The 25,132-nt window shown below is 55.3% G+C and overlaps 12 protein-coding genes across 12 annotated transcripts; 5 read left to right on the top strand and 7 right to left on the bottom strand.

Moving 5' to 3' along the window:
* Positions 1-128: 128 nt before the first annotated feature.
* On the bottom strand, positions 129-1,022 carry BAUCODRAFT_72309 (uncharacterized protein; the record flags this gene model as incomplete). The annotated part of the gene is made up of 1 exon (XM_007679365.1): positions 129-1,022. The coding sequence occupies one exon, from the start codon at positions 1,020-1,022 to the stop codon at positions 129-131; it is 894 nt and encodes a 297-aa protein (XP_007677555.1).
* BAUCODRAFT_34984 (uncharacterized protein) lies at positions 992-4,711 on the bottom strand. Its single transcript, XM_007679191.1, has 3 exons — positions 4,391-4,711; positions 1,574-4,116; positions 992-1,510 (listed from the first exon to the last, which is right to left on the bottom strand). The coding sequence occupies exons 1-3, from the start codon at positions 4,422-4,424 to the stop codon at positions 1,376-1,378; spliced, it is 2,712 nt and encodes a 903-aa protein (XP_007677381.1). The 5' UTR covers positions 4,425-4,711; the 3' UTR covers positions 992-1,375.
* Positions 4,712-4,905: 194 nt separating this feature from the next.
* BAUCODRAFT_34986 (uncharacterized protein) lies at positions 4,906-6,217 on the top strand. The gene is made up of 3 exons (XM_007679192.1): positions 4,906-4,967; positions 5,054-5,655; positions 5,728-6,217. Exons 1-3 carry the CDS (start codon positions 4,912-4,914, stop codon positions 5,982-5,984), a joined length of 915 nt encoding a protein of 304 aa, XP_007677382.1. The 5' UTR covers positions 4,906-4,911; the 3' UTR covers positions 5,985-6,217.
* Positions 6,218-6,620: 403 nt separating this feature from the next.
* BAUCODRAFT_72725 (uncharacterized protein) lies at positions 6,621-8,705 on the top strand (the record flags this gene model as incomplete). The annotated part of the gene is made up of 4 exons (XM_007679398.1): positions 6,621-6,944; positions 7,002-8,347; positions 8,463-8,493; positions 8,571-8,705. 4 exons carry the CDS (start codon positions 6,621-6,623, stop codon positions 8,703-8,705), a joined length of 1,836 nt encoding a protein of 611 aa, XP_007677588.1.
* Positions 8,706-8,739: 34 nt separating this feature from the next.
* BAUCODRAFT_521221 (uncharacterized protein) lies at positions 8,740-9,914 on the bottom strand. Its single transcript, XM_007679481.1, has one exon. It carries the CDS (start codon positions 9,602-9,604, stop codon positions 8,774-8,776), a length of 831 nt encoding a protein of 276 aa, XP_007677671.1. The 5' UTR covers positions 9,605-9,914; the 3' UTR covers positions 8,740-8,773.
* A 671-nt stretch (positions 9,915-10,585) lies between these two features.
* Positions 10,586-11,839, top strand: BAUCODRAFT_521236 (uncharacterized protein). The gene has a single exon (XM_007679482.1). The coding sequence runs from the start codon at positions 10,709-10,711 to the stop codon at positions 11,612-11,614; it is 906 nt and encodes a 301-aa protein (XP_007677672.1). The 5' UTR covers positions 10,586-10,708; the 3' UTR covers positions 11,615-11,839.
* Positions 11,840-11,926: 87 nt separating this feature from the next.
* On the bottom strand, positions 11,927-14,092 carry BAUCODRAFT_72110 (uncharacterized protein; the record flags this gene model as incomplete). The annotated part of the gene is made up of 3 exons (XM_007679350.1): positions 11,927-12,097; positions 12,155-12,277; positions 12,350-14,092. The coding sequence occupies 3 exons, from the start codon at positions 14,090-14,092 to the stop codon at positions 11,927-11,929; spliced, it is 2,037 nt and encodes a 678-aa protein (XP_007677540.1).
* Positions 14,093-14,744: 652 nt separating this feature from the next.
* BAUCODRAFT_521269 (uncharacterized protein) lies at positions 14,745-15,255 on the bottom strand. Its single transcript, XM_007679483.1, has one exon. It carries the CDS (start codon positions 15,160-15,162, stop codon positions 14,875-14,877), a length of 288 nt encoding a protein of 95 aa, XP_007677673.1. The 5' UTR covers positions 15,163-15,255; the 3' UTR covers positions 14,745-14,874.
* A 620-nt stretch (positions 15,256-15,875) lies between these two features.
* On the top strand, positions 15,876-16,567 carry BAUCODRAFT_34991 (uncharacterized protein). Its single transcript, XM_007679193.1, has one exon. The coding sequence runs from the start codon at positions 15,910-15,912 to the stop codon at positions 16,312-16,314; it is 405 nt and encodes a 134-aa protein (XP_007677383.1). The 5' UTR covers positions 15,876-15,909; the 3' UTR covers positions 16,315-16,567.
* Positions 16,568-17,659: 1,092 nt separating this feature from the next.
* BAUCODRAFT_123479 (uncharacterized protein) lies at positions 17,660-19,510 on the top strand (the record flags this gene model as incomplete). The annotated part of the gene is made up of 2 exons (XM_007679484.1): positions 17,660-17,776; positions 17,834-19,510. 2 exons carry the CDS (start codon positions 17,660-17,662, stop codon positions 19,508-19,510), a joined length of 1,794 nt encoding a protein of 597 aa, XP_007677674.1.
* A 192-nt stretch (positions 19,511-19,702) lies between these two features.
* On the bottom strand, positions 19,703-20,255 carry BAUCODRAFT_73007 (uncharacterized protein; the record flags this gene model as incomplete). The annotated part of the gene is made up of 4 exons (XM_007679419.1): positions 19,703-19,864; positions 19,921-19,947; positions 20,004-20,054; positions 20,115-20,255. 4 exons carry the CDS (start codon positions 20,253-20,255, stop codon positions 19,703-19,705), a joined length of 381 nt encoding a protein of 126 aa, XP_007677609.1.
* Positions 20,256-20,443: 188 nt separating this feature from the next.
* On the bottom strand, positions 20,444-24,997 carry BAUCODRAFT_72831 (uncharacterized protein; the record flags this gene model as incomplete). Its single annotated transcript, XM_007679408.1, has 1 exon — positions 20,444-24,997. The coding sequence occupies one exon, from the start codon at positions 24,995-24,997 to the stop codon at positions 20,444-20,446; it is 4,554 nt and encodes a 1,517-aa protein (XP_007677598.1).
* Positions 24,998-25,132: the final 135 nt, after the last annotated feature.

Below are 25,132 nucleotides of genomic sequence, written 5' to 3' on the forward strand. Positions count from 1 at the left end.
GTCAGGCGTGTCGTGGCAAAGCAGAGACTGAGCAATGTCCGGACCAGCCGTCGAAGCATTGAATTGGCTGGGCCTATCACCTTGTACATCCGAGTGGGTTATGGTACGTGCTTCGCATCAGCATCGCCTCACTTAGCAGCCGCCTCACTACTCTTCGCCCTCGCCGCAACGCGATTCTTATAACTCCTCGGCGTCTCCACCTCCTCCCTCCTCCTCCCCAAAACCAACCTCTCCACCAACCCCGGCTCCGTCCACATCCCCACCTTCCTCCGCTTAGCCCACCCCTCCACCTCCCTATACCTCTTCTCCCTGCCCCCAAACTCCGCCCCAGCCTTCGCCTCATACACCGTCGCAAGCCCCTGCCTCAACATCTCCTCCCCCACATCCAACCTCCACACCACCCACCGTCGACAATACACCGTAGCGACCACCCGCTCGTACTGATCCCGCCGCCACGCGTAAGCCCGCACGTACCGTCCCAGAATATACGACTCCAACCACTCCCTCGCCTCCTTCCCAAACGGCTGCGCCGGATGGCCAAAATGCGCCAATTCCGGCGCATCAACCCCCGCCAGCCGGACATGCACCGTCTGCCCTTTCAACCGCCCCTTCTCCTGCATCATAGCCTTGACGCGTCTGCCGGGTAGCCAACCCCACCCCGCCAGTCTCCCGCCAGGTGTGTGAAAGAGGTGGAAGTTATCCCCATCGCCTACCCTCGTCACAAACCCGTAGAGACTTCGTTTACCGAAGATGCTGGGTTTGAGGTACTCGACCGTGGGAATCCGGCGGAGGTAGGTTTTGTAGGCGTGGACGAGAAGGAGGGTAGCGGCTGAGGTGATGGTACAGGCGATGATGGTTTGCGGGGAGGTATAGTTGGCCCAGTTCACCGCGTTCAGTGGTTTCTCCCACGTGCCCGTGGGCTTGCGTGGACGCTCGTCTTGCGGCGGACGTACGACATCGTTGTTGCCATCGTCATCGTCGTTCTTGCTCCGACGTGACCACAGCCAGTCCGGCCACGGCATTGCATCGCGGTCTTGGCATGGAGGAGTGAGAATGCGGTCGTGCTTTCCTCAAGCAGTGGCTACTTCCGGAGCGGGCTAGCGCGGTTTGAATGCACAGCCTCCACAATGAAGAGTGCAGCAGACAGCTTACAAGCCATACGCACGGGCGCAGAGGGACAGTATTAGGAAGACGCTCTTCCACTGCTATACTATCTTTCCATCAATGACCCACTAGATCTGCCGCTCTGAAGCTTCCCGCCTCCATATGCTCAATGTCATGGGCACTGTGAGCTTTTCTCGCCGTCGTCATATCTCCATCGAACTCTCTGCAGGGCAGAAGACATCACGGACCGCAAACAGATGTTGTTCCGGCTCTAAAAGTCCCAGTCCTCATCCACCGACTTAATCGCCCAATCGAACTTCTCCCTCAACGTCTTCGAAAAGAAGCGCTCAATCGGCACATCGAACTTCTTCGAGAACACCACCGTCAGTCTCGGATCGATGTAGTTCTGCGTTAAAAGCCCAGTCAGCACGACACTCGCAAAAGCCATAAGCCAGCAGTCAGCACTCACAATCTTCGAGGTCCCCAGCGCAACCTCCTTATTATTCTCCCTGTCCTCCCCCTTCACCTTCTCATTCGCAATCCGCCCCTCCAACTTCTCCACCGCCGCCTCCAACTTCTCCACACTCGCACTCTTCCCCTCCACCTCAATCTTTCCCCCCTTCTTCCACTCCGCCTTAAACTTTTCCTCCAGCTCCTCCGCAACCTCCATCCTCGTCTGAAGCTCCTTAGCCTTCATCTCCTTCCCCCCATCCGCAACCAACTTCTCATTATCCTTCTCGAACTTCTTGCGGATCTTGACCCGCTCCGCCTCCACAAGCGCAGCTTGATGCGCCTTCACCCACTCCTCGTCCAGATCCTCAGGAAGATCAAAGAAACCCTCCGGTTTCTTCTTCTTAAGCTTCGGCTCGAGGACGAGCATCTGCTGCTTGAGACGGTACTGCTGATACCGCAGCCCATTCACCTTATCCCCCAACTTCTCCATCGTCGCGGCGTGTGAGGCGGCGACGGTGCGCTTGTGGTTACACAGGATAGCCACCTTGCGGTTCGCGTCATTGTATTCTTTCACTCGCTCCGCGATCGACATGGCTTTGTCCGGTTTCATTTTCTGCAGCAGCGTCGCCATTGTCCAGGAGGCGTTGTAGGTACGGAAGACCTTCGCGGTTAAACCGGGCATGTATTTGGAGAGATGCTTGTTCAAGCCGGACGTGGTCAGGCGGTCGAAGATATCGTCTCCATCGGTTTTGGGGGCGCGTTTGAAGATTTTGAGGTTCTTGAAGACTTGCGGGTCGACTTTTACCTCGTCGTAAAAGCGGATCGAGTCCTTACCCAAGAAGTCAAAGATGACGGTGTCCGGAGGCCGGAGGGTGACGTGTTCGAACTTCAGGGAGCAGCAGCCTACAGTGTCCGCCTCATCCTCGCCTTTCTCGTTGCCAGCACGGAGTGCGAACTGATCGATCAGGTAGACTGCCGTGGCACGCTGCCGCACCACCATCTCCTCGTCCTTGAGCTCTTTCGTATAGTCGTCTCGAATCCGGCCAATATGCTTCTTCAGCTCCCTCGCCTTCTCGAACTTCTTGTAGTCACTCTGACCCTTAATGTCGGAGTTGGCGGCCAGCATGACGTACTTGTACGCGCCGTTGATGTTCTCCTGCCACATCACAAGCCAGGTGCCTTCTTGGTCGTGCTTGACCTCCTTCCATTTGTGCCCTTCTGGCGGCTTCGGCACCATCGCCTCCTTGCCGATGTTGATCGTGATTTGCTCGGGTTGTACTCGCTTCTTCCACTTGCCGGTCTTGGGGTGCTCGCCACGGCCACGGAAGAGGCCCGGGGGCTCGACACGGAAGTTGCCCACCTTCTGCTTACGACCATCCCACATGCAGTACATGTACGGCGCCTCCTTCTCATCCTTCTCCGCTTTGAGCTTCTTCTTCTCCGCAGCGGGCAATGCCTTCTTCGCCTGCCGCTCGGCGTCGACGTAGTCAAAGATCGGCTTAAAGTCGCACTTCTCGAACTTCGTAATCTTGACCGAGTTGCCGTCCTTGTCCTTGGCGTGCTTGGTCTTGTCGAGCATCTCTTTGAAGTCGCCGAAGAAGTTCTTCTGAAAGGTCGGGTTCTCAACATTGTGAGTCGAATTCAGCATACTCCCAAAGCCGTATGCGATCTCTTCCGCGTCCGGATGCATAGTGACAGGTACACCGTCGTATAACATCTTGACATGCTTCGGGAGTGGTTCGTACTCGGGTGGAAACACGACACCGTTGTGCTCAAGCGTTGTCCACTTGATCGTGCCGTCACCTTTCGCAGGGTCCTCCCACCACCGGTACTCCTCTTCCTCATCGTCTGCCGCCTCATCTTCGGCCGTCCTCTCCTCCTGCTTGACTTTAGCCTTGCCCTTCTTCGCAGCGACCGCAGTCTCCTCCTTCTTAACTTTCGCAGCTTTCTTAGTGGGCGCCTTCTTGCTTAGCGGCACGTCGTCATCATCGGAGTCCGCTTCTTTCTTGATCTTCTTCACAGCAGCCTCCTTCTTGATGGGCGCCTTCTCCTTCAGAGGCACGTCATCTTCATCGTCACTTTCGGCCTTCCGCTTGGTGCTCTTCTCCTTCTTCCGGATCGCTTGGGCCTCCTTCTTTGCCTCTTGCTCGATCTCCTCCTTCTCCTGCTGGAGCTTCTTGCCGAGCGGAAGGTCACCTCCGTCCACAGCGCCTATCTGTGGGGCAGTAGCCTTCGGCGGCTTGGATACCTTCTTTTTCAAAGGCACATCGTCTTCGTCGTCAACTGCTGCCACCGTCTTCGTCTTCCGCTTTTTGGTAAGAGGCACGTCGTCGTCATCGTCATCATCAGTGTCCTCCCTGTAACTAGCGCCGTTTGGACGTGAAGTCTTCCTCTTAGAACCGTGGACTCCGTTGACGCCGTTGGTGACAGGCTTGTCCACGTCCATGCCGTCGAATGGTCCCATTGCCATGCTGATGCCGGGCGCGACGTGGCCATTGGAATGAATTGACTTATCCATGGCCGCGTCTACCGATTTGGAGATGGTATCCTTGGATTTGGCTGAAGATGATGTATTAGTTGGGAGCACGTGACGCAGTGCTTGTTGAAGATGTTGCTTGTTCATGAGGAGGGTGCAAATGCAGAAATGAAGAAATCGATCTATTATGTGTACGAGTAATGGACGAGCTTGTCACATGTGCTTGTGGTTTGCGTGTAGTGAAGGAAATGCAAATTTTGACCAAGTCCGCCCCTCCCTGTGTGGGACTGACTGACTGACTGCACAATGGCAAAGCACTGCAAAAAGCCGTATGATATGAAGATGTTGGATACGCACCTTTGAGAGGTCGGTCATCGTCGGAGTCAGACATTCTGCTGCCTGTCGACGGTGGCAGAAGATGGAGTTAATGTACTGTGAAGTGAGGTTGCTGTGGACTCGACGCGCCTGAGAGTGGCCACTCGGCAGAAACGACGCGCTGACCCGAGTACCCAGCGCGTATGGAGCCTCGCAAGACCACGCACTGAGGCAAAGTTGGTGAGACGGGCAGTGCAGTAAGGGACCGTCAGTGACGCATCAATGCTGAGGTAGTAATGCAAGGCAACAGAAGGGGAGTGAGTGAAAACAGAAGAGTGTGAGACAAATGATCGCCTTCATGCCTCCAAAGATATGCCCGGAGACGCCACGTTTAGGGTTAGGGTCAGGGCAGACACCTCAGTGAGCTCCACGGAGACACTTCGGGCGACAGCGGGCAAGGAGCAAGAGCAAGCGAAAGCTCATCCACCACCCGCCAGCAGTGACACCACCCGTTTCCCCCATCAGCCAACACTCCCATCTCTTCTCCTCCGACAGCCGCCGATATGCTGTCGCGAGCTGCTCGTCCCGCCTTCAAGGCTGGTGCGGCCGTCGCGCTGCGGTATGCACCACCCGCAATGGCTCACAAGCCTACACACTCCCGGAGAGCCATCAGCAAAGCTAACCAAGTGACTTGTATGTATACAGACCCGCCGCTGCCGCCGCCACCCTCCCCATCGCCCAAACCGCCAACTATGTCACCCTCCGCGAAATCGAAGGCCGCCTGAAATCCATCCGCAACATCGAAAAGATCACCAAAACCATGAAAATCGTCGCCTCCACCAAACTCACCCGCGCCCAACGCGCCATGACCGAATCCCGCTCCTACGGCCAGACCTCCAACAAAGTCTTCGAGGAAGCCGAGACCAAGCCCTCCGAAGAGGCGGGCAAGACCCTCCTCGTCGTCTGCAGCTCCGACAAGGGCCTCTGCGGCGGCATCCACTCGGGCATGACCCGCGCCACCCGCCGTCTCATGAACGAGCACCCGGGCGACTACGACATCTGCGTGTTGGGGGAGAAGTGCAAGGCCCAGCTCAGCCGGAGCAATGCGAAGGAGCTCATCCTGTCGTTTGCGGGCGTGGGCAAGGATGTGCCGACTTTCGCCGACGCGCAGGCGATTGCGGATCAAATTTCGCTGTTGCCGACCGACTACGCGAGCATCAAAATCATGTACAACAAGTTCATCAATGCGCAGTCCTACGAGCCGACGGTGGTGGAGGCCTACTCGGAGGAGGCGATTGCTGCGTCACGTAAGCTCCCCCGGACAAATCTCCCATCCACAAAACATGTGCACCCGCCGCTTGACTAACACACTACTACAGCAAACTTCGCCGCCTTCGAAATCGACGACGAGGTCCTCGCCAACCTCCGCGAATACGCCCTCGCCAACAGCATCTTCTGGGCCCTCGCTGAAGGCCACGCCTGCGAGCAGTCCGCGCGCCGCAACGCCATGGACAATGCGTCGAAGAACGCCGGCGACATGATCAGCAAGTTCACCATCCTGTTCAACCGAACCCGACAGGCTGTCATCACCAACGAATTGGTGGACATCATTACTGGTGCTTCTGCGTCGGAGTAAGCGGGACAGGAAGAGGGATAGGTGGTTGTGCGTGGCATGTACATAGTAGGGGCTTTTTAGCGAAATGTAGTTCTTCCCCCGCTGTCATCTGTTTTCTTCACTCCTCCCTACCTTACCGGAGCTGCTAGAAAGCCAGATTTCGTGCAAGCCCGCTCTGAACGATCGCATCATGTCCAAGATTGTTTACGCATGTAGAGATCGTGCCGACATAGTGTATAGTTCCTACCGTCACAGTGTATATACACCTTTATGCGGTGGTAACAGGTGAAGACACTCTTGCAGCGGGCGGACACCCCGACCAGGACATCTCGAGATAAGGTCGAGATGCGGTCCGCAGCTTTCGGGTAAGCCTCACGTGACTGTATATATGTATCGGAAACGCTAGGTCAGTTCGGGTGTCTTTCCGGCCGCGGACCCTTGCTCAACCATCCGTGCCGAGGTGTTGACTAAAGGTAGAATCGCGAACCCTCGTCGCAACGACCATAATCTTTACTACAGAAATTCTACGCCCAAATCCTGACTCTGCAGGCTCCCGGAAAAGTAGTGCTCTAATCGGCAAAGTAATCCAACCTCCCCCTTCCCAGGGCAAGCCACAAGTCGAACCTTACCAGAGCTACAACAAGCTCGGCTTCCGCGATGGAGCCGCCGCTGCTCAACGGAAGCACCACCTCCCCTCAGGACGACTCGCATCCCACCGAAAGCAACGACGGCAGTCCCCCCGGCGCCGGCGGCCAGAAGCGCCAACGCGCAAAGCAGGCGTGCGAACCATGCCGCTTGCGCAAACGCCGCTGCGACGGCAATCTCCCTTGTAACATGTGCTCGCAATTCGAGTATAAATGTTACTTTGAGAAGCACCCGCGCAAACGGAGCAAACTCGTCGAGCAGAACGAGGCCCTGCACGATGGGCTTGTGAATCATCATCATCATCAGCAGCAGCAGCAGCATCATCATCATCCCGCCGTCGGAGCCGGAGCCGGAGCTGGAGTCAGAGATGTGGCCGTTGTCGAGACGCCGGAGAGTGTGCGCGATGACCGGCCCACGCTGGAGGATGCGACGAAGATGCGGTCGATGGAGGCGAATTCCGGTCTCGCGTTCACGAGACTGCTGGGGTTGAGGTTGGATCCTAGCTCGGGGCCGAAGTTGTTCACGTTTGCTTGGAACGTCGGAAGTCGCGTGGATCAGCTGCCTTCGCTGCCGTCGATCACGGACTTCCTGGCGCAGGATCAAATGTACATGCTTGCGAAGCATTACTTTCTGAACGTGCACCCGTTGTATGGCTTTCTGGACCAGAAGTCCGTGATGGAGCAGCTGGGCTTCCGCTGGGCGAGACCGGACGTCTGTACGCTGCCGGATCATTTGTTCGCTGGGATCGCGGCGATGGGGATGCTGTGGTCGGACGGGAGTTTGAACGCCGCATTGCCACAGATTGTGGATTTGGCGAAGCGGTCGCTGGAGGGGACGAGCACGATGCAGCCGCCGTGTTTGACGGACGTGCAGTCTTGGATCTTGCGCGTACTGTACCTCCGCTCCACGGACCACCCACACGCGGTTTGGATGGCTACGTGCACGACCATGCATTTGGTGGAGTCGATAGGGATTTACCAGGAAACGAGCAACTCCACCCTGCACCCGCACGCCAGAGACCACCTGTATGACCCCGAAATCCGACGGCGCGTCTTCTGGGTCGCGCGCATGCTGAACACTTGGGTCTCGTTCGAATACGGCCGCACGCGCGTCTGCCTGCGCGGCATCACCTGCGGCATGCCGACCGCGCAGGAGAACGACTACACCAACGACTACATCAACCTGTACAGCATTTCCTGCTGCCTCGATCCGGACCGCACCAACCAGGCCGGACAGCAATGGGAGGACTTCCTCAAGCAGCTCGAGGATTACGAAGTCCGGCACGACGGTATCATGCTCTCCAAAGCCAACCTAGCCCTCTGCGGATACCGCCGCATCCGCCTAGCCAACCCCACAATGTCCTCCGAAATCACCAACCGCATCATCAACATCGCGCTCAAAGGGCTCGAAGCCGCGCGCCGCATGGCCGAGCGTCGCATGCCATGGTGGCACGTCGGTAATGTAACATTCCAATGCATCTGCGTCTTCCTCGCCATGGACTCACGGGAAAGTCTCGCCCACGTCGCGACGGCCATGCGCACGTTGGAGGAGGTGGTGGAGCGTTTCCACACTGTGGCTATGCGGGAGGCGCTGAAGACGGCGCGGTTCCTCGTGCGGTTGGGGAAGAAGAGGAAGGATGAGGATTCGGTTGTGTTGGGTCAGAGTCTGAGGAAGGATGGGCTGGAGTGTGACCCGCCGCAGTTGGAGAATCTGAGGAATGAGCAGATGGCGCGGTCGCAGTCGCGGTCGCAGTCGCAGTCACAGTCACAATTTTCACCACACCAGCAACAGCAGCAGCAACAGCAACAACAACAAAAGCCTCCGCAGGTGAAACGGCAGAGGCCGCCACAGCAGCAGCAGCAGCAGTCGCCGCATGGGAATGGAGGTATTATGACCACGTCGCCGTTGCAGATCAACGGGGTTGGTGCAGGGTTGATGGGAGGCGTACCTCCGCTGTCTAAGGGCACGCCGATGACGACCAGCAGTGGCGAGGACTGGAATATGGATATTTTGAATAATTCGGATTTCGACTGGAACTACTTTCTGACGGCCGATATGCCTGCGTTTCAGAGTTTTGCGCCGGAAGGGACGATGTAGGTTTACGATGATGATGTCCATACACAGCGATAGATACCTCCGCAGGCATGTTTGAATGCACTCTTCCGTCAAGATCCGTACAAGGCTATATAGCCCATACAGCCCAGGATGAAGAGGACGAGTAACCCATTCGCTCCGTTCCATGGTTGCCCAACCGCCCCAGAGCCTCCGTCGATAACATCGCTGTCCTCATCTACACTTCCATCCGTAGGTCCCACGCTCAAGACCGCCTCGCGCGGGAACACGATGCCGATGGCGAAGCTTTTCCGAAGCGTGGCCCTCAGCACGAGTGCGGAGCGATCGGAGAACGAGACCCAGTGCGCCATGAGCAGCACGCGCTCGAGCACGCTGTCCCACCGTTCATGCACAAAGTCCAGAGCGACTACGCGGAAGAAGCGTTCGTTCTCGTCTCTGTTCGCGATCATGTTGAGCAGTACTTCCATGCCTTCCTTGACTGTCTGCCTTACCGCAGCTGCTCGCTTTCTCGGCGTCGCTGGCCCTTCGTAGCGTGCAAAGCGCGGCGCCCACGGTACCTGAGGCGCCGTCGCCATCTCGATCAACAGCTCGCGGTGCTGCAGGTCGTCCGCTCGTTCTTGCCGGTATTGCCAGATCAATGGTCGGCCTGTTGCAAGCGCAGTGAGTGTGATGAGGTGACGCTGGGGTCGGCAGGCTTCGCAATGCCAGTTACTCTGTTGAGTAGCTGGGTTAAAGTGTCCTTCGTCGTCGTCTACACCCATGCAGACACGGTGGCGCCAGTCGCCGCAGGTATCGCTCTGAACTTCATCTTCTGGGTAGAGGGAGTGCCGCATGTTGAGGCCGCAGATGCACGGGAGGCCTTGGAGGCCGGGCGGTCCGGGCAGCATAGCTTGTCTCGCGTTCATGGCTTGTAACAGCATCATAGCTTTTGTTGCGCACACTGAGGGGCTTGGGAGCAAGCTAAGAATCTTCCCGTGGCAGGGAGCGGATGGTTATGCTGCCATGACAGTTTGCTTGTGTGCTGTTTGCTGAACATTGCAGGCAGGACATGAAACTGGCGAAGGCCTTTTGCTTGACAGGACAGGCATAGTTGCGACCAAAGGAAGAATGCATGTTCCGACTTTGATCAACCGGGAGAAATGACCTTGGCAAAGCTGCAAACCATAAAGAACAGTGACAGGGGAGGAACAGCATGAAAAGCCATATCAAGGGAACGGGGCCCTACTGTTTCCACTACTGACAACGTCCATACGAGGTTGAATCCATGTCCCACGAAGGCGGGAGAAGGACGCGGTGAGCCACGAAGAACGTTGGGCGCGAGGTCCAATACATAGGATATCCATGGGATTATACCGAAAGTTGATTCCACATGGTGGCACTCGTGCTCATGTTGCCGCCTCTGCGAGACAAGTCAGTATGAGTCGGCAGATTGTGTTGTATCGCGCGTAGAAGTTGAAATCTGTCAAGGAGTTCAGACAACAAGGTTGAGATCATCGAATGCACGAGGCACCCTGACATTAGAGGTGCCAGAATATAAAGCATATGGTGTCATCAGGGAAAGACATGGGACAAATGTATGCTTGGAACGTACCGGAACTGGCGGGATGTTGTGATGGGCGATGTGTGGTGCGTGGTGGGAACATGAAGTTATTTGCGAGAATGTTGTTAGCGGGCGCAAATCTTAGCGGCGATCACGTAAGGCCTTTGTCCTCACACCACGCCTACACGAACAGCCACCCTATGCGACGACCGGGACGCACAAACCTCGATGTTTGTGCATAGTGAAATAGACTGGCTGGTATAAGCCTGCATAGTGAGGGGCCCAATTGCTTGCCAGCTTCCACAACAGAGCTACACGTAACGTGATGCGAGGATGACAGCTATTCCACCTCGGTTGTGCTTGAAGTGGAGATCAGACCTGTCTCTTGCTTTGTACGATGGATTCTGGATGGTCTAAGCAGCGTGTCTCTGCCACGTAACATTCGCATCGTAGTGTCATTTCGCTCGTTGTCGCCGAATACGCCAAAATGCCAAACACGAAGACAGTAAGCGTACCACATTTAGGCGGTATCGACGCCGCATACCAGATGCAGCGGCAGTACGACCCGTCTAAGCCCACGCTCGTTCTGGTCAACAGTTTCACGACGTCGTCCGAGCTATACCGAGGTCAGTTTGCCAACGAGGAGCTCAACAATGCAATGAACCTTATCGCCATCGAATTGCTCGGCCATGGACAGACCAGGACCAGGCTGGAGAACTTCACTTACTGGGATACTGCGATTATGAACGTGCAGGTCCTGGACGCACTGGGCATGACCGGAGGCGGCCGCAAGGTGTTCGTATTGGGGACGAGCCAGGGCGGTTGGATTACCGTCCGCATGGCGCTTTTCGCTCCCGACAAGATTACCGGCATCATCCCGCTTGGCACTTCGATGGACAGTGAGTCTGATCGCACCAGAAAACTGGGTTGTTGGGACGGTCCCGCAGACTTGAAGCCCAATATCAAAGCCTGGTCGACCAACGATGACACGGCCAAATTCGAGCCAAGCGAAGAGTACTGCAACTTTCTCATCGACATTGGCTTCGGGAAAGACTGTCCAACCGATGCTCGCAAGTTCTGGGTGAACGAGATCAAGGCGAACTACCAAGGTGATGAGGGGCGACGCCGGATCCGGATGGCCGCCATCAACCTAAGTGAGCGCGATGGTCTGCACAGCAGGCTGTTCGATATCAGATGTCCCGTGCTGTGGTTGCATGGTACAGCAGATTGCGTGTACTCAGTGAAGAATGCAGAGGAGGAGATCAGACTGTTCGAAAACAGCCCTGATGCGAAGCTGAAAGTGATTGAGGGTGGCCAGCACTTCTTGTCCTTCAGCCATCCGAAAGAGGTCGACAACGCTCTGATCGAGTTCGTCGGTAAGTACGGCAAATGAAGGATGTGATCTGCGAGATGTGAAGCATCGTCAAAGATTGGACGAGGCGACTGATGATGCGACATCATGTATTATGTTAATTATTTGCAAATATATACAAAATTCGACAGCCTTTTCGCGGGCGTCTAGACGTAGCTCGTGACGTTGTACATCACTCTATGCCGGTGTGCCGTAAGGTCATTCCACTGCGCCCATGCAGACCCCTCTTTAAGACTGGAAGAACTCCCACAACGCCGACGCTATGAACAGCGACCCACTGTACCCTGCTGAAGTAAGGGAATACGAGATATTGAGATGGAGAGGTCGCATTGCTCATGCGCCAGCGTCGATCTGGTCAACAACGTTATGTTGTGAGTAGTAGCTCCAGTCGTCGCATGATAGCGAGGTGAAGTTGCTAGGTATCGGGACGATCTCGTTATGTCTGTAGGCGATCTGGATACCTTGGCCGCCGCTAAGATGCCATGCAACGTGGCAATGGAGTGGCTACAACAGAGTCAGCGAATGGCACGTTGAAGACGATGATATCGAACAGATGCTTACCCAGACACCCGGGTTGTCGAGCTCGAACTGGATCGCAGCGAATCCGTAAGGCGGGATGAGGATACCATCACGGCGCATCGGGTTCTCAGGGTTGACGATCTCACCGTTCCAGGTTGCTCCGCTCTCGAATGTCGGTCCAGCGACTTGTCGCTTGCCGAGGGCAGCGTTCGAGCCCGCAGTTCCGTTGTCGCCAACATTGAGGACGTAGAAGTTGTGACCGTGAAGATGGAAGGGATGAACGAGCGGCATGTTGTTGGTGATGTTCAAGATGACCGTGTTGTTCTCGTAGAAGTTGTAGACGTTCCACTGCGGCTCGAAGGTGAAGTTGCCTGAAGCGTACTGGGGCAGAAGGGGCACATTGAGGTCAACGTGCCACCTCTGGCCGTTAACGCGGAACTCGAACGAACCGGTAGAGTTGACCTCCAGTGTCAACTCAAGATTTTGGATGAAGGAAGTGTTGGTGGGTGTGATGGGGAACGCAGGTCGTGTAATCGTCAACGCATCATTGAGGCAGGTTTCGTTGGTGGCGGAAGACGAAGAGGTCGGGGCAGCATTGGTGTTGGCGCCCTCGTAGTAGATCGCAGCCATCATGTCTGGGTTTTGCGAACCGCCACAGGGTTCAGCACCGCCTGCATGGGTTCGAAGCCACACGGCAGTATTGGGCGCCATGTTCGCCGTAACCAAGACATCAGTCCGCTGGCCCACTCCCAAAGTCACGATGGAAGTGTTATATGGGATATTCGGTACGTGGTCGGTCTCGATGACGGTCATCATATGGTTGTCAATCGAGATCTTCTGGACGCCGTTCGAACCGTGGTTGATGAGTCTAAGCCTGTGGACCTTGCCGCTTTGAAAGCGAAACATGGACAAAGGTGCATTCTCGGTACACTGCCAGGAGATGTTGGACATGATGTTGCTGGCAAGTAGCTCTTGGCCACTCGCATACGATGGGTCCGAGCAGTTGTACCGACCGCGACCGTTAATCAGGACCGCGTCACTAGTCGGCGGGATGAGCGAGAAGTTGGTGCCGACGGCATCGCTGACAATGCTGAAGTACGGAATATGGTACCAGTCAGACACCATGACCGGGCCGACGTCATTGTCGTAGGGCAGAGGTGATGGCCCGTGAACAACCATAGGCCCAGCGACACCCGCGGTGTACTGTGCGCTGTAATGTGCGTGCCACCAAGACGAGCCAAAGAGCTCAGCCCTCCAAAAGTAAGTGAAAGAGTGACCGGGTGCGATTGGACATTGTCCAGCACCAGGAACGCCGTCTTCCCAAGGCGTGCCCTTCATGATCTGACCGTGCCAATGCAGCGAAGTGCCTTCGAATGGGCTCGAAATGTTGTTGTGCACAGTCACCTGGATCCAGTCTCCCCAATTCGCCTCGATGATCGGACCCGGGAACATATCGTTAACGAGAATGACGTCTCTCAGCACGCCATCTGCGCTGATACGGCTACGCTTGACAGTCCAGTCGTAGAACCTTGTGACGTTAGTGACCGGAATGTCGCCCTTGACGGTTGCGTCAGAGTTGTAAACAGTGCGATTGGCGCCCCAAGGTGGTGTCGAGCCGCCGTCCAGCCACTGCGGGAGATAAGGCTGGTTGAGTGTGCCCAGGGTCGAGTTGCCAACCTGCTGATAGTTGGTGAGTGCAACACCGGGGCCCGCCGCGCCCGCGGAGCCTGCCGCAGCTGATGCCGAAGGCTTGGGAGCGACTATAGTTGATCCTGGTATGGCGTTGTGCGAGTTAGGGGGTTGAAACGCGACACTGTGTTGCCAGAATTGCCACCAGTTACTTGATGACGGCGGACCACCCTGACCCGGATATCCGCCTGGACCACCAAACGAGGGTGCAGATGTTGTGGGATGTGATGCTGGCGGACCGTAAGTTGCTGTCGAGGTTGGACACGATGTCACGGTCGAGTCTGTAGACATGTATACTGTGACTCTCGAGGTCGGCGGTCCTCCCTGTTGTTGACCGCCGCCTTGTGCTGGCGGACCACCTTGCGCTGGTGGACCCCCCTGCGCTTGGCTGGTAGGTTGTGCTGCCGGTGGACCACCTTGCGCTTGGCTGGGATGTTGCGCTGCGGCTGGCGCAGCGGAGCTTGGAGCTTGTTGTTGCTGTGGTGGTCCTGCATTGTTTGGCGGGCCTTGCTGCTGGTTGTTGTTATTCTGGGGCGGTGCACCTCCCTTAGCATTGTTGAAGTTGTTGCCTCCCTGTGGCGGACCATTGAATCCAGGAGTCGCGAGAGCACCAGCCGCAAGAGCGGCAATCGGCCATATCAAACGCATGGTCCCGGTAAGGTTGCGTGAAGACAACACGCGTAGAGAAAGAAGTGACAGTTCGGACACACAAACCGTCGAGAGGAGACCAAGAGAGCGAAGAGAGTGACATGCGGCTACTTACTTAGGGTATATCAGGCCAAGTTGGACAATGCTGGGTCCAACGGGACCGCTGTGGTTCACGGACCAGCCATCAGGCGAAGCGAACTGGCAAAGATCAGACGTCTCCACTGTACTGTGATGCACACTCTCCTCGGGCGCGGCAAATAGCACGGCGGTCCCTGGCAGGCCGGCTTCTCGCCCTGCAGTTTCCACAGTGATGATCGAGTGGCGTTGGACTCGACTGCAGGAGGCTGCACGATTTGCCCGGGGAGCTGGCTGGTGGCAGGAACAGAGTTCGACGCTGAGATTGCGGCTAACACCCGCTGCCCTGTTTAGCGACTGTTGCCCAGACGAATCCTGGACGGCAGCAATTCAACACGTTTGAGATAGGCCGCAATCGCTGCGATTCCCGTTACTGCAACACAGGGCACTTTCTTTGGCGACGGAAGTATCGCTGCATCCTTCGACATCATCGCAATGGTTCGGGGAATGAGGAGACGATCGACATCGAGTTCTGCATTAGTGACGCGAGTGTCTGAGCTATACGGCAGCTTCCATATCACACAAATTTTCCGACTCGCTGCTATGGATGATCGACAAGGTTCTGAATAACCGTGCATTCTGCTGTTGAGCGCGACCAAGCCCGGACTTGTTGCACGTGGGGAGCCCTTGTCGTGGTTGCAGAAAGGGCTTTTTGGGGCTTCCTACGCGTTTGGGCGCGACAGAGCGAACATCCGGGAGAGGCTGCCCCCAGCGCTAGACGATCAACGATCATTTTCTGTGGGAATGCTACACTGCTACAGTGTATGTTGTGTTCACGGCTGGTCACAGCCTTTGGTGTTACGCGCCGTCTAAATAGGGTCTATAACCAAGACACATCGAGGCGATCGCATTGTTGTGCCAAAACGGCACAATTTTACCGGGCATCAAGGGACCCTCGCACTAGCCAAGTGTTTTCAGACATCGATCTCGGATTTGTATTGTCAGGAACCAACACTCACAAGCTCAAGCTTCAAGCTTCGATCAGTGGTCAGTTTCCAGGCAGAGTGCGCTGATCAAATGTTCTAGCGTCACCTTCTCAGAGCCGCAGCTCTTGCATCATGACTTACTACAGCGTAGCGAAACCCCTCGGCGCATACATATGCCGACTGACCGGTGCAACGGGCGAGTCAGTCTAAGCTGGGACGATTCGCTCCATCCACTCGCCACCATAATTCAAACCCGACAACTCGCTTCCGTCGCAGACTCTGCAGTAGTGACAGAGAAAATGTAGCCAAGCCAGCCGTCTCATCCGTTGTACCCGCATTATACAGTTCTCCAAGCTTTGCAGATGAAAAGCCTGTCTCTACGTCCAGTCGGTGATTTACATGTCTTCTTCGAAGCCTCTCCGCACACCATACGATGCTACCAGCATCTCGGATTTGGTCGGTGCCGTGCTAACAAACTCCACTCAGTTCATGGTGCACTATACATTCCACTCGGTTGATAGTGGACGGCGACTCCACTTGGTTCAAAGCGGACTACATGTCCTCCATACTATCACACTACGGCCTGAAACGCCAGAGGATGCCTTCCTATCTGGGCTGTTGCAATCTGGGGGCCGGAAAAGCGGCTCCATAGTATTACAACTCGATCGCGATACAGTACAGGCTGTTATACTCGCCTCGCCCCGTCTCGCTTGTAATACATACGAGCCGTATTGCCGTACAGCGCGTCATGATTCAGATTCACTACACAGGCTGTGTCCGGACCACGAATGTCCCAGAGAGTAACGCCGTGCCCTCTCCTGTCAGGATACCTCAGGTAGTTGCTAAACGAAGCCGCGTTCAGGTACCGCAATGGACTGCCAGTCATTGGAATGCGGGCAGTCTAGCCTCGACTTCACATCGTCAAAGGTCAACAACTGGACATCTGTGATACGTGTTTGATGCAGTGATCAGGCCGACCTCCTGAAGGGGTGGTGCTCAAGCAGCTTTTTGTAAGACGGGGTAATTAACTTTCATTGTACTTCAATCAAACATGACTGGAGCATTCTTCATCAAATGAATTCAATGCAGTAAGGTTGCGACTAGGGGACTCTGTATCTTGTACCTCAAACATCCAGCTTTGTGTACGTGACTATTGACGCTATCGTCCATCTACGCCAGGTACGAGAGATTTATCGACCAACACCAAAGCAAGCTGAACAACAAGCGAATGCTAATCAGCCGTACCGCGTGCTCCGTGGCATCACTGCGAGACTTCGACGAAAACTGGTGAGTCCCCTCTTGCGGGAGGGTTCCGGTTAGACGAAATCCCTGACCACGGATTAACCAGACAGCATTAATGCTCGATGAAGAAGACAGAAGGATCATCGTCTATAGCTACAAGGAGTCCTGGGATGGGAGGCCTGCTACTCAACATCCTTGCCCAAGTGCGAGGTTGCACAATAGGTGTAGCCCACCGTTGCCGCCTGGCATTCCATTGCTAGTTCAGGGGGAGGTAGCATGCATGTAGCCAAGAGAGGTAGCCGAGAACTTGAGAGGCTTCTGGAACCATATGGAACGATAGCCCTACCGTCTGTGCATTGTTGTTGTCGTTGTCGTTGCTGTTGGTAGCACTCGACCTAGAAGACTGCTGAAACCAAAGCGCTTGGTTTAGCGACTTTGTAGAACGTAGAGACTCGAGCAGGATTTTACAAATCTGGAGTCTGAGGTCAGGTACATGTACATGTAAGCCTCTGGACGACTGCGCCACAGCAAGTGGATGCAGCATGCACGTGTGATGGAACGCGCATTGTGGCGAACATGAAGCCACTTGACCCTGCAGGCGTGTCGATTGATTACATACCTGTGTATAGGCCACCTAAGCTGCATACCAATATCTGATCAGTGGCTTCAACTGTATTCTGCCCTTGTAGGTGTTTAGCACAACTACCTCGATAAACCTATGGTCCTGTGTTGTGTTTCGTAACGTTTCCTCACAAAGGTAACTCTCTTTGTCAGGCCTGACCAACGACGCCGCATGCAATGCTGAATAGCACCTGTGGAGGCTAGACACGACACGAGGATCTGGTAAGTTGACCCGTTTGACAGCATTGCAGCGCTGACGTTGGGTGAAGCTTCGACATTCGATATCATGCGTAGATCACGAGCCGGCGCCTTCTACCTTGCAGTCTTCGCTCTGTTCAGCGGAGACTGTATAACACGGGCAGCAACGCCTTCATCTTCGCATAGTAACCCAGACGTTTGCGCTGTAAGTACCTCGTCCAACCCCGAATCTACGTCAAGGGTAATCATTGATGCATTTCAGCTCGAGCCGACCGCGAAGGTGTCCGACGCTTGCGCATCATATGCTGATCTCGACACTCTGAACGACAGACTACATCCATATGTGCGGAATTTGGCGAACAACACGGACTTCTTCTCATACTATCGGCTAAATTTGTACAACAAAGAGTGCCCATTCTGGGACGATGAGAATGGATTATGCGGGAATATAGCCTGCGCTGTAACAACGCTGGAGAATGAGGAAGACGTACCGAAGATATGGCGGGCGGAGGAGCTCAGTAAACTGGAAGGTCCAAGGGCGCAGCATCCAGGAAGGAAGCAACAGCAAGAGCGACAAAGGCCGCTGTTAGATCAGCTCGGTGCCGGTGTAGGCGAGAGTTGCGTGGTTGAGTACGACGACGAGTGTGACGATCGGGACTACTGCGTGCCAGAAGACGAGACGGCAGGTGGGAAAGGCGACTATGTCAGCTTGGCGAACAACCCTGAGCGCTTCACTGGGTATGCCGGAGAAGGTGCCCACCAGGTCTGGGAAGCGATCTATCGAGAGAACTGTTTCTCCAAAGATCCAGTCAGCGATCATAGCGTCGGAGTACCAGGTCTTTCTGCGCCGCAGCCGGCACTCTCGCAGAACCAAGCACAGGCAGCTATGGACTTCAAGCAGGTGATGCGGGCCCACGACCGCGAGAAGGCGGTCAAGTCCGGCACAGCTGAAGCACTCGATGATTCCGAAAACACGTGCTTGGAGAAACGGGTCTTCTACCGCATTATCTCCGGCATGCATGCTTCCATATCGACGCACTTGTGCTACGATTACCTGAACCAGACGACCGGGCAATGGGGACCGAACCTCCAGTGCTACAAAGAGCGGCTGCACGAATACCCGGAGCGCATCTCCAACCTTTACTTCAACTATGCACTCGTACTACGCGCAGTTGGCAAGCTGCGCGAATACGTTCCAGACTACACCTTCTGCACAGGCGACCCTCAGCAGGACAAAAAGACCAAGGAGATGATCACGAGATTGGCCTCTGCTATACCAGCTGGACCGCACATCTTCGACGAGAGCGTCATGTTTCAGGACGATCAGATGGAGAATGGCATCAGCCTCAAAGAAGACTTCCGTAACCGTTTCCGTAACGTGAGTAGGATCATGGACTGCGTCGGGTGCGACAAGTGCCGTCTATGGGGTAAAATCCAGACCAACGGTTTCGGCACCGCACTGAAGGTGCTCTTCGAGTTCGGGAACGGACACGCAGGCGAAGAAAAGCCGCTGTTGCGTCGGACCGAATTGGTCGCGCTGATAAACACGTTGGATAAGATTAGCTCCGCGATGAAAGCATTGGAACGTTTTCGAGGCATGCTCGCTGCTGAACTGAACATTGCCGACCCAATCGCGGAAAGGAAGGCTGCACACGCAAGCCCTGCGGAGAGCGCGGACGGGCTTGGCGAGCTGGACGATTTTGCAGATGCGGACGAATTGCCACCGAAGCATGTAGACTCGTTGAGCGACGCTTTCTGGCAGGAGTTTGGCCTTGTCTGGCGGGCTTATGTCTTTGTCCTGAACTCGTGGCTGGGACTACCGCAGAAGCTGGGCAGTATCGCCACACATGAGATGAGCAGGCTGACCGACTTCTGGCTTGGAAGGCCTATCAGGCCTCGAGGATGGGAGTTTCGGGGTCCGGGTAGGGATGAACTTTGAACGTTTGCTTGCCGTACGAGTTTACTTTCTTCTCACTGAAACATAGCGAGGTTGGCGATATTATCAAGAGCGAGGCGTAGCGTTCCGGGTAATATGCAGCTGCGACCCCTGTTGGTATGAACTCGGGAATGAGTAGAACTATATTAAAGTACCACAAGACGGTGCACAATTGATTAAGCCATCGCAATCCGGTCATAGCCTGCTTCCAGCGATCCTGCCGCGACTGCCTATCGCCAGCGCAATCCATCCACCTATCAGACATGTACCGCCTAACGGAGTAACAGGGCCCATGAGCTTGAACCGTTGAGGATCGAGAACCAGCAGGTAGAGAGAGCCAGAGAACATGGTGATTCCCTGCGCATGTCAGCGATAGATGCATGTATTAGCAATGGCAATGAGGATTGTCCTACTGCCGTGAAGAGACTCTTCGCCCAAATCTGGAGACTGGTCAATGCAAATATCAATATCATCTCGGAGGCTCAAGACTCCGTACATTCTTAGGAGCAGCTTGGTCAGCAACCAGTAAGGCGACCGAGTGCATCAACTATTATTGTTGATTAGCAACGATGCCTTGTTCTCGTCATATACCGCTTGGTTGACCCACTTGATATTGTGCCGCAGTATGCCAGTTCGCGAGACGGGCCGGGCTGTCGATACGGCTCTTGAGGCCATGAGCACCGAAGGCGCCCAAGACGACGCTGGATGCGCCGCTCAAGCACCCGATCATCCAGAATGTCGATGACATACTGAAAAGTGTTTAGTCCGAGATACGAGCAACGATGGTTCCTGCCCTGCTGTTTGTGGTGGTCAGAGGGAGGACAAAGCATAGACCTCATCGCGGTCAGAGCTGAGTTTTTAGGTGACAGAAACGGAGACTCACACCAGACGTAACGACAGATGATATTATGACAAGTTTGAGCAACTCTTTTCGATTCACGTCCGTTCTCTACATATCGGACATTTATACACTCCCGTTATCGGACGTCCGCTATCTCGGTAGCTCTCGTCCAAGCAGACACGGTGGAACACATGCCGGCAGGCAAAGACCACAAGTGCCAGCTTTCGCGCCTCCTTGTCCTGGTCGTCATTCCGCTCGGCTAAGCCGACATCGCTAGCTCTAGCCTTGCCTCTGTCCTGGCGGCGGACTTCCTCGCCGCCGGTTCGCTCAGCAAGCTTACGAGCTTTCTCGGCCTCCCTGCTTTGCTCTCGTAGCACCCACTCATCCCAGACAACCTCTCCGATACCCGGACCCCAAGCACGGCGCTTACAATGCTCGCAGACCTGCGCTCGAGGTCGCCAACCTCGCTGCCGTAGCTCGTTCGCCTCCCGGACGTCTGCAAACACGTCGCTTCCCAGCAGCTCGTTAGCCAGCTCGAGTACGCCTTGCTCGTATGTGTACGCCGAGAAAATGTCCGACAAGACTTCGCGAAGGTCAGATAGCGAAGGTGCCGTCTTGCTAGCGCGAGATAAGAAGGCTCTCAGCACGCGGAGACAGCTGAGATTGTCGGGCGTCGGTCGATGAGCAGCTGATGTGCCCGCTTCTTGTTGGATGCTAGGTGTTGATGTCGCGGCAAGCAAAGAGGTAAAGACCTGCTGAACGCTGAGTCGCAAAGCAGAAGTCATGTTGGAGAACTCTACTGTCTCGCTCTCGCCGTGAGACTGCGCATCTTCAGCATGATGTAGCGCTAGGTTAACATTCTTGGCCAGCTGCACGACAGCATGGACCAGGTTCAACCAGAGGTATTCGTCAAGGTCAAGATCATCCTCTCGAATGTCCCACGCGAAATTTGTGCGAGGTCGCGGTCGACGCTGAACACTCGCGCTCTGGCCTTGACAGATCCAGGTGCCGATTTTCGTATACTTCTCGACCGCTTCTACGAGGTCGTCCGCAGCTTCTTTGCTTGACGTTGGATCTGGCGAGTCAGCCGCCGCAGCAAGAAGACTTGTCAGTGCTTGCTCCAATGTCTGCAGGTGGACGACTAAGCGATCAATGGCATCTCGGGCGCGCCCATCACGGCTAAGAAGCACGACCGCAGCGTCAACGACGCCAGCCCTCTCCATAGCCGGCAACAGGTTATCTAGTTGCAATTCTGATGTTGGTAGGATATTGACGTAGTCGGCAACATGTCCTGGATCATGGACACACATCAGTTGCACATATTGTTCAACGAAAGGAGCAGCTTCGCCTGGTTGTAAGAGCAAAGCGACCTGCCGCTGGCGGGGATCCTGCAGGAGGGCGGGTTCCAACAGCGCACGTAGGAGACTGAACCGCAACCTCGACTCCTCAAGCGCAGACACTGCCGGTCTCAGCAGGTCCTTGGCGTACACAGCAAGCGTGCGCGCTGTGCGACTGATGTCCAGCTTGCTAAGGTCGCCGATATGGTCTATGATCGCCCGCTTGACAGCAGCAATCTGTTTCGGACTCGCATCGGTGGCAGATTTTAGACTGAAAGCAATGTCGTCGAACACGCCGTATTGGTCTTCCGCGTCCTCGAAGTATAGCTCTAATAGCTCGGTGAGAAGGCGTTCGCTTCGATAGACGGACTTCAATACTCTGTAGAAACGAGCATCATGCAGAGCCGCGATGACCGCTGCGATATTTGACGGATGGTACGCCGATAGCATGTATTCAACGCTCAACTGGCAGTCCTCACGAAGCGCATCCGTGGGCGGCTGACATAGCCTCTGAAGAATCTGGTTAAGCAGTGAGCCAGAGAAGACTAGCTGACCCGGGTACTTCGGCAGGCTACGTGCAATAAACATCTCCAGGTAGACGACTTGCACAGGGTCAAACTCGTGCTGCCGCACTACGTCCAGCATGATGCTGATGATGTGCTGCCTCGTCATCTTATATCCTGGCCTGCTGGGCGTGCCGTTCGCCATGGGTCCCTTCATGGCATGGTCGTCACTTGACTCATTGAGGAAAGAGTCTTCGAACGCTTCATTGAGCATGCTCATGAAGCTTGCCGTGTCGAATTCCAAGAGTAAGACCAGATACGGAAATGCGGGCTCCAAGGAGGCGTCGCTCGTCGTGTGCAAGACACGCTTGCTGCCCGGAGGCCAAGCCGTCGGAGTACCTGCGAAGACGTACTCATATAAATCCGCCTTGACTCGCGCAGACTCATCTTCGTCCAGCACATCACCGCTAGGGTAACGTCTACCAGTCAGGGAGTATGCAAGGTACGGAAACACCTTCATCGCTGATTCGTAAAAAGGGTTGCCGGCCAAGGATTGGTCAGTATCGTTACCCTCTTGCAGCATTCGGATCAAGGTGAGTATGTCCACAAGAGGCGTCACGAAGTCGCCAATGCCTTGTGTCCAGACATAAATCAAGGCGTCGTAGAGGCTATGCTGCCTACAAAGCATTGTAATTTGATCAAGATCGAAGGAAAGTGGATCGAGTCGGCATAGCAGCTCTTCAAGCCTGCCGGCTTGATTCTCCGCGATGAAATGTGCGACTATGCTCTTCACCACCTCCGTAGGCACCGATCTGATCTCTCCGTCAAGCACGTAGGGTTCAAGTGTGAGTACGAAAGTAGATCCCTCGTCTGCTTCATCAAACATCTCATATACCTCGTTATACAGGTAGTCCGTGTCCTTCATCCTTGTGCAAGCCTCGAAGCAAACCTCGGCCAGCTCCTGGAGCCTACTGGTCCGGTGCTCTTCCTTCTGCGCGAAGGTGTAGTTGAGGGATGCGGAGAGCATAGCCAGCAATCTCTCCCTGACCATCTCATGCCTTGACTCGTCGTCTTCTGGCAGCCCGATGGCAACGTTATGCGCACCGCTGGTGTAATAGTCCGTAGCCAGGCGAATGGCAGCAATATGGTCACCAGCTTCCATGAGAGCCACCAGCCTGTCCGCCCAGTTCGACAACGTGCCGACGGTCAGATCGTTGAAGCCAAGCAGGAAGGTGCGACCTTTGTAAGCTCGAAAGCTCATAAAGAAGGCATCTGCGACAACGCCGTGGAGCGAGGGATCATCAGTGTCCAGATGTTCGACCACAGAATGCAGTTGCTGGGAGAATAGATCCTGGTGATAGATGTGCTTGTGGATGAGGTCAATGGCGTCTGTTACCTGCAGACTGCCATCTTCCACAATCAAGAGTCTCTGACTAATCGTAAGCACACCGAGCACAGAGCGTCCGAGCCACTGTATGCCGACTACTGCTTCTTCAGCGTGCCAGCGACGTCGTAGATGGAACTCAAGGCTTGGGGGCTTCACAGCGTCTTCATTCTCCATTACCTTAACATCTAAGACAGTGACTACATTAGACCAACAGTATGCCAGTTTAGTATCCGAATTGCTGGGCTCAGCTGAGGAATTGGACGGCTTCAGCTTGACAGCCGGAAACCATGCAAGGGAACCGCTGAGCGTGCTGTGTGGCTTAACCTCCTTCGGCCTAGGTGACTTGTACTGTGTTCGGGCGATTGGTGTTGTAGACACTACAACAAGCAAATATGGCGTCAAGAGCGCTGTGAGCCCCATACTGTCAGTAGCCTGCTCAACATTACCCAGCGGTAAGGGCGAGAAGGCAAGCACGGAGCTTGGCTTGCGACTGCGGTCAGCCTCCGCTTTCACTGCAGGGTATCTACCAAGAAGGCGTGTCGACCTGACTGTGCGGGCGACCGGACCAAGACCTCTGGTGGCTATGTGGGAGAAGGCCATACCTCCGGCATCTGCAGACACAAGGGCCGTATGTCTGGTTCCCAGAAAACCGATATGTAGCACTGCCGTGCCCACCATATGGCCATCATCATGATACTGTTGTTGCAGTACGCTCCGATCAAGCGCTGGAATCTGCAGGAAGGGTCTCGCAGGTCGGCTGATCTCCCATGTGAAGATGGAGCCATTAGCGTGTCCGCTCGCGATGGTAGAGTAATCAGCAGCGATAGCGAGGGAAGTGACACTCCCGCACTCTGTAGCCTTAGTGCCCTGACCAATGATGATCTTAAGCGTCTGGTGATAGTCAAAACCAAGGATGAGACCCTTCGAAGTGCCAATCGCAATCAATGCAGAGACGGCGAGGCATGTCGGACGCCCAAAATTGCGCTTGCCTGCTTCGGAGAACGCTTGGCCTGTGATGAGCCGTAGTTTCGTCCAACGGACCACTTCCCACGGTGCCTGAGGTGTCTCATCTCCAAGACCCTCGTCTTGTGACGAAAGCTGCGAGATGCGAGATGTGAGTGATATTTGGCGAGAGTGTGGGGTCAAGAACCCTGGCGAAGCAGGCCGAGGCGAACCAGACGGCGAAGCAGATAGCCGGGTCTCGAAGCGCCGCTCGAAAGGTTGCAAAGCTCCGGATGCCGTTCTGGATACAGCTCGTCGTGCCAGCGGAGATGGAGACGCAAGGCGACCTGGAGATGAGGCCAAAGAGCCGTGCAATGACGGAGTGTCGTCTGGTATTGAGCCGGATTCCGCTGGACTTACGATTGGGCTCTGCACGATGGGAGTGGTGGGTCTTAGATCAGGCTCATCACCGGGGAGCATGTCAGACAGCATTTCGCCATTGCCATCGTCCACAACACCATGTGATAGCTGAGGTACATCGTCCTCGCCTGGTGGACTTACGCTCCTGGGCTCCATGCCAGTCACCGGCGGCTCATAATCCGCAACTTCGTTATC

The sequence above is a fragment of the Baudoinia panamericana genome (assembly GCF_000338955.1).
Source record: "Baudoinia panamericana UAMH 10762 unplaced genomic scaffold BAUCOscaffold_8, whole genome shotgun sequence".
In the NCBI taxonomy this organism is placed as follows: domain Eukaryota; kingdom Fungi; phylum Ascomycota; class Dothideomycetes; order Mycosphaerellales; family Teratosphaeriaceae; genus Baudoinia; species Baudoinia panamericana.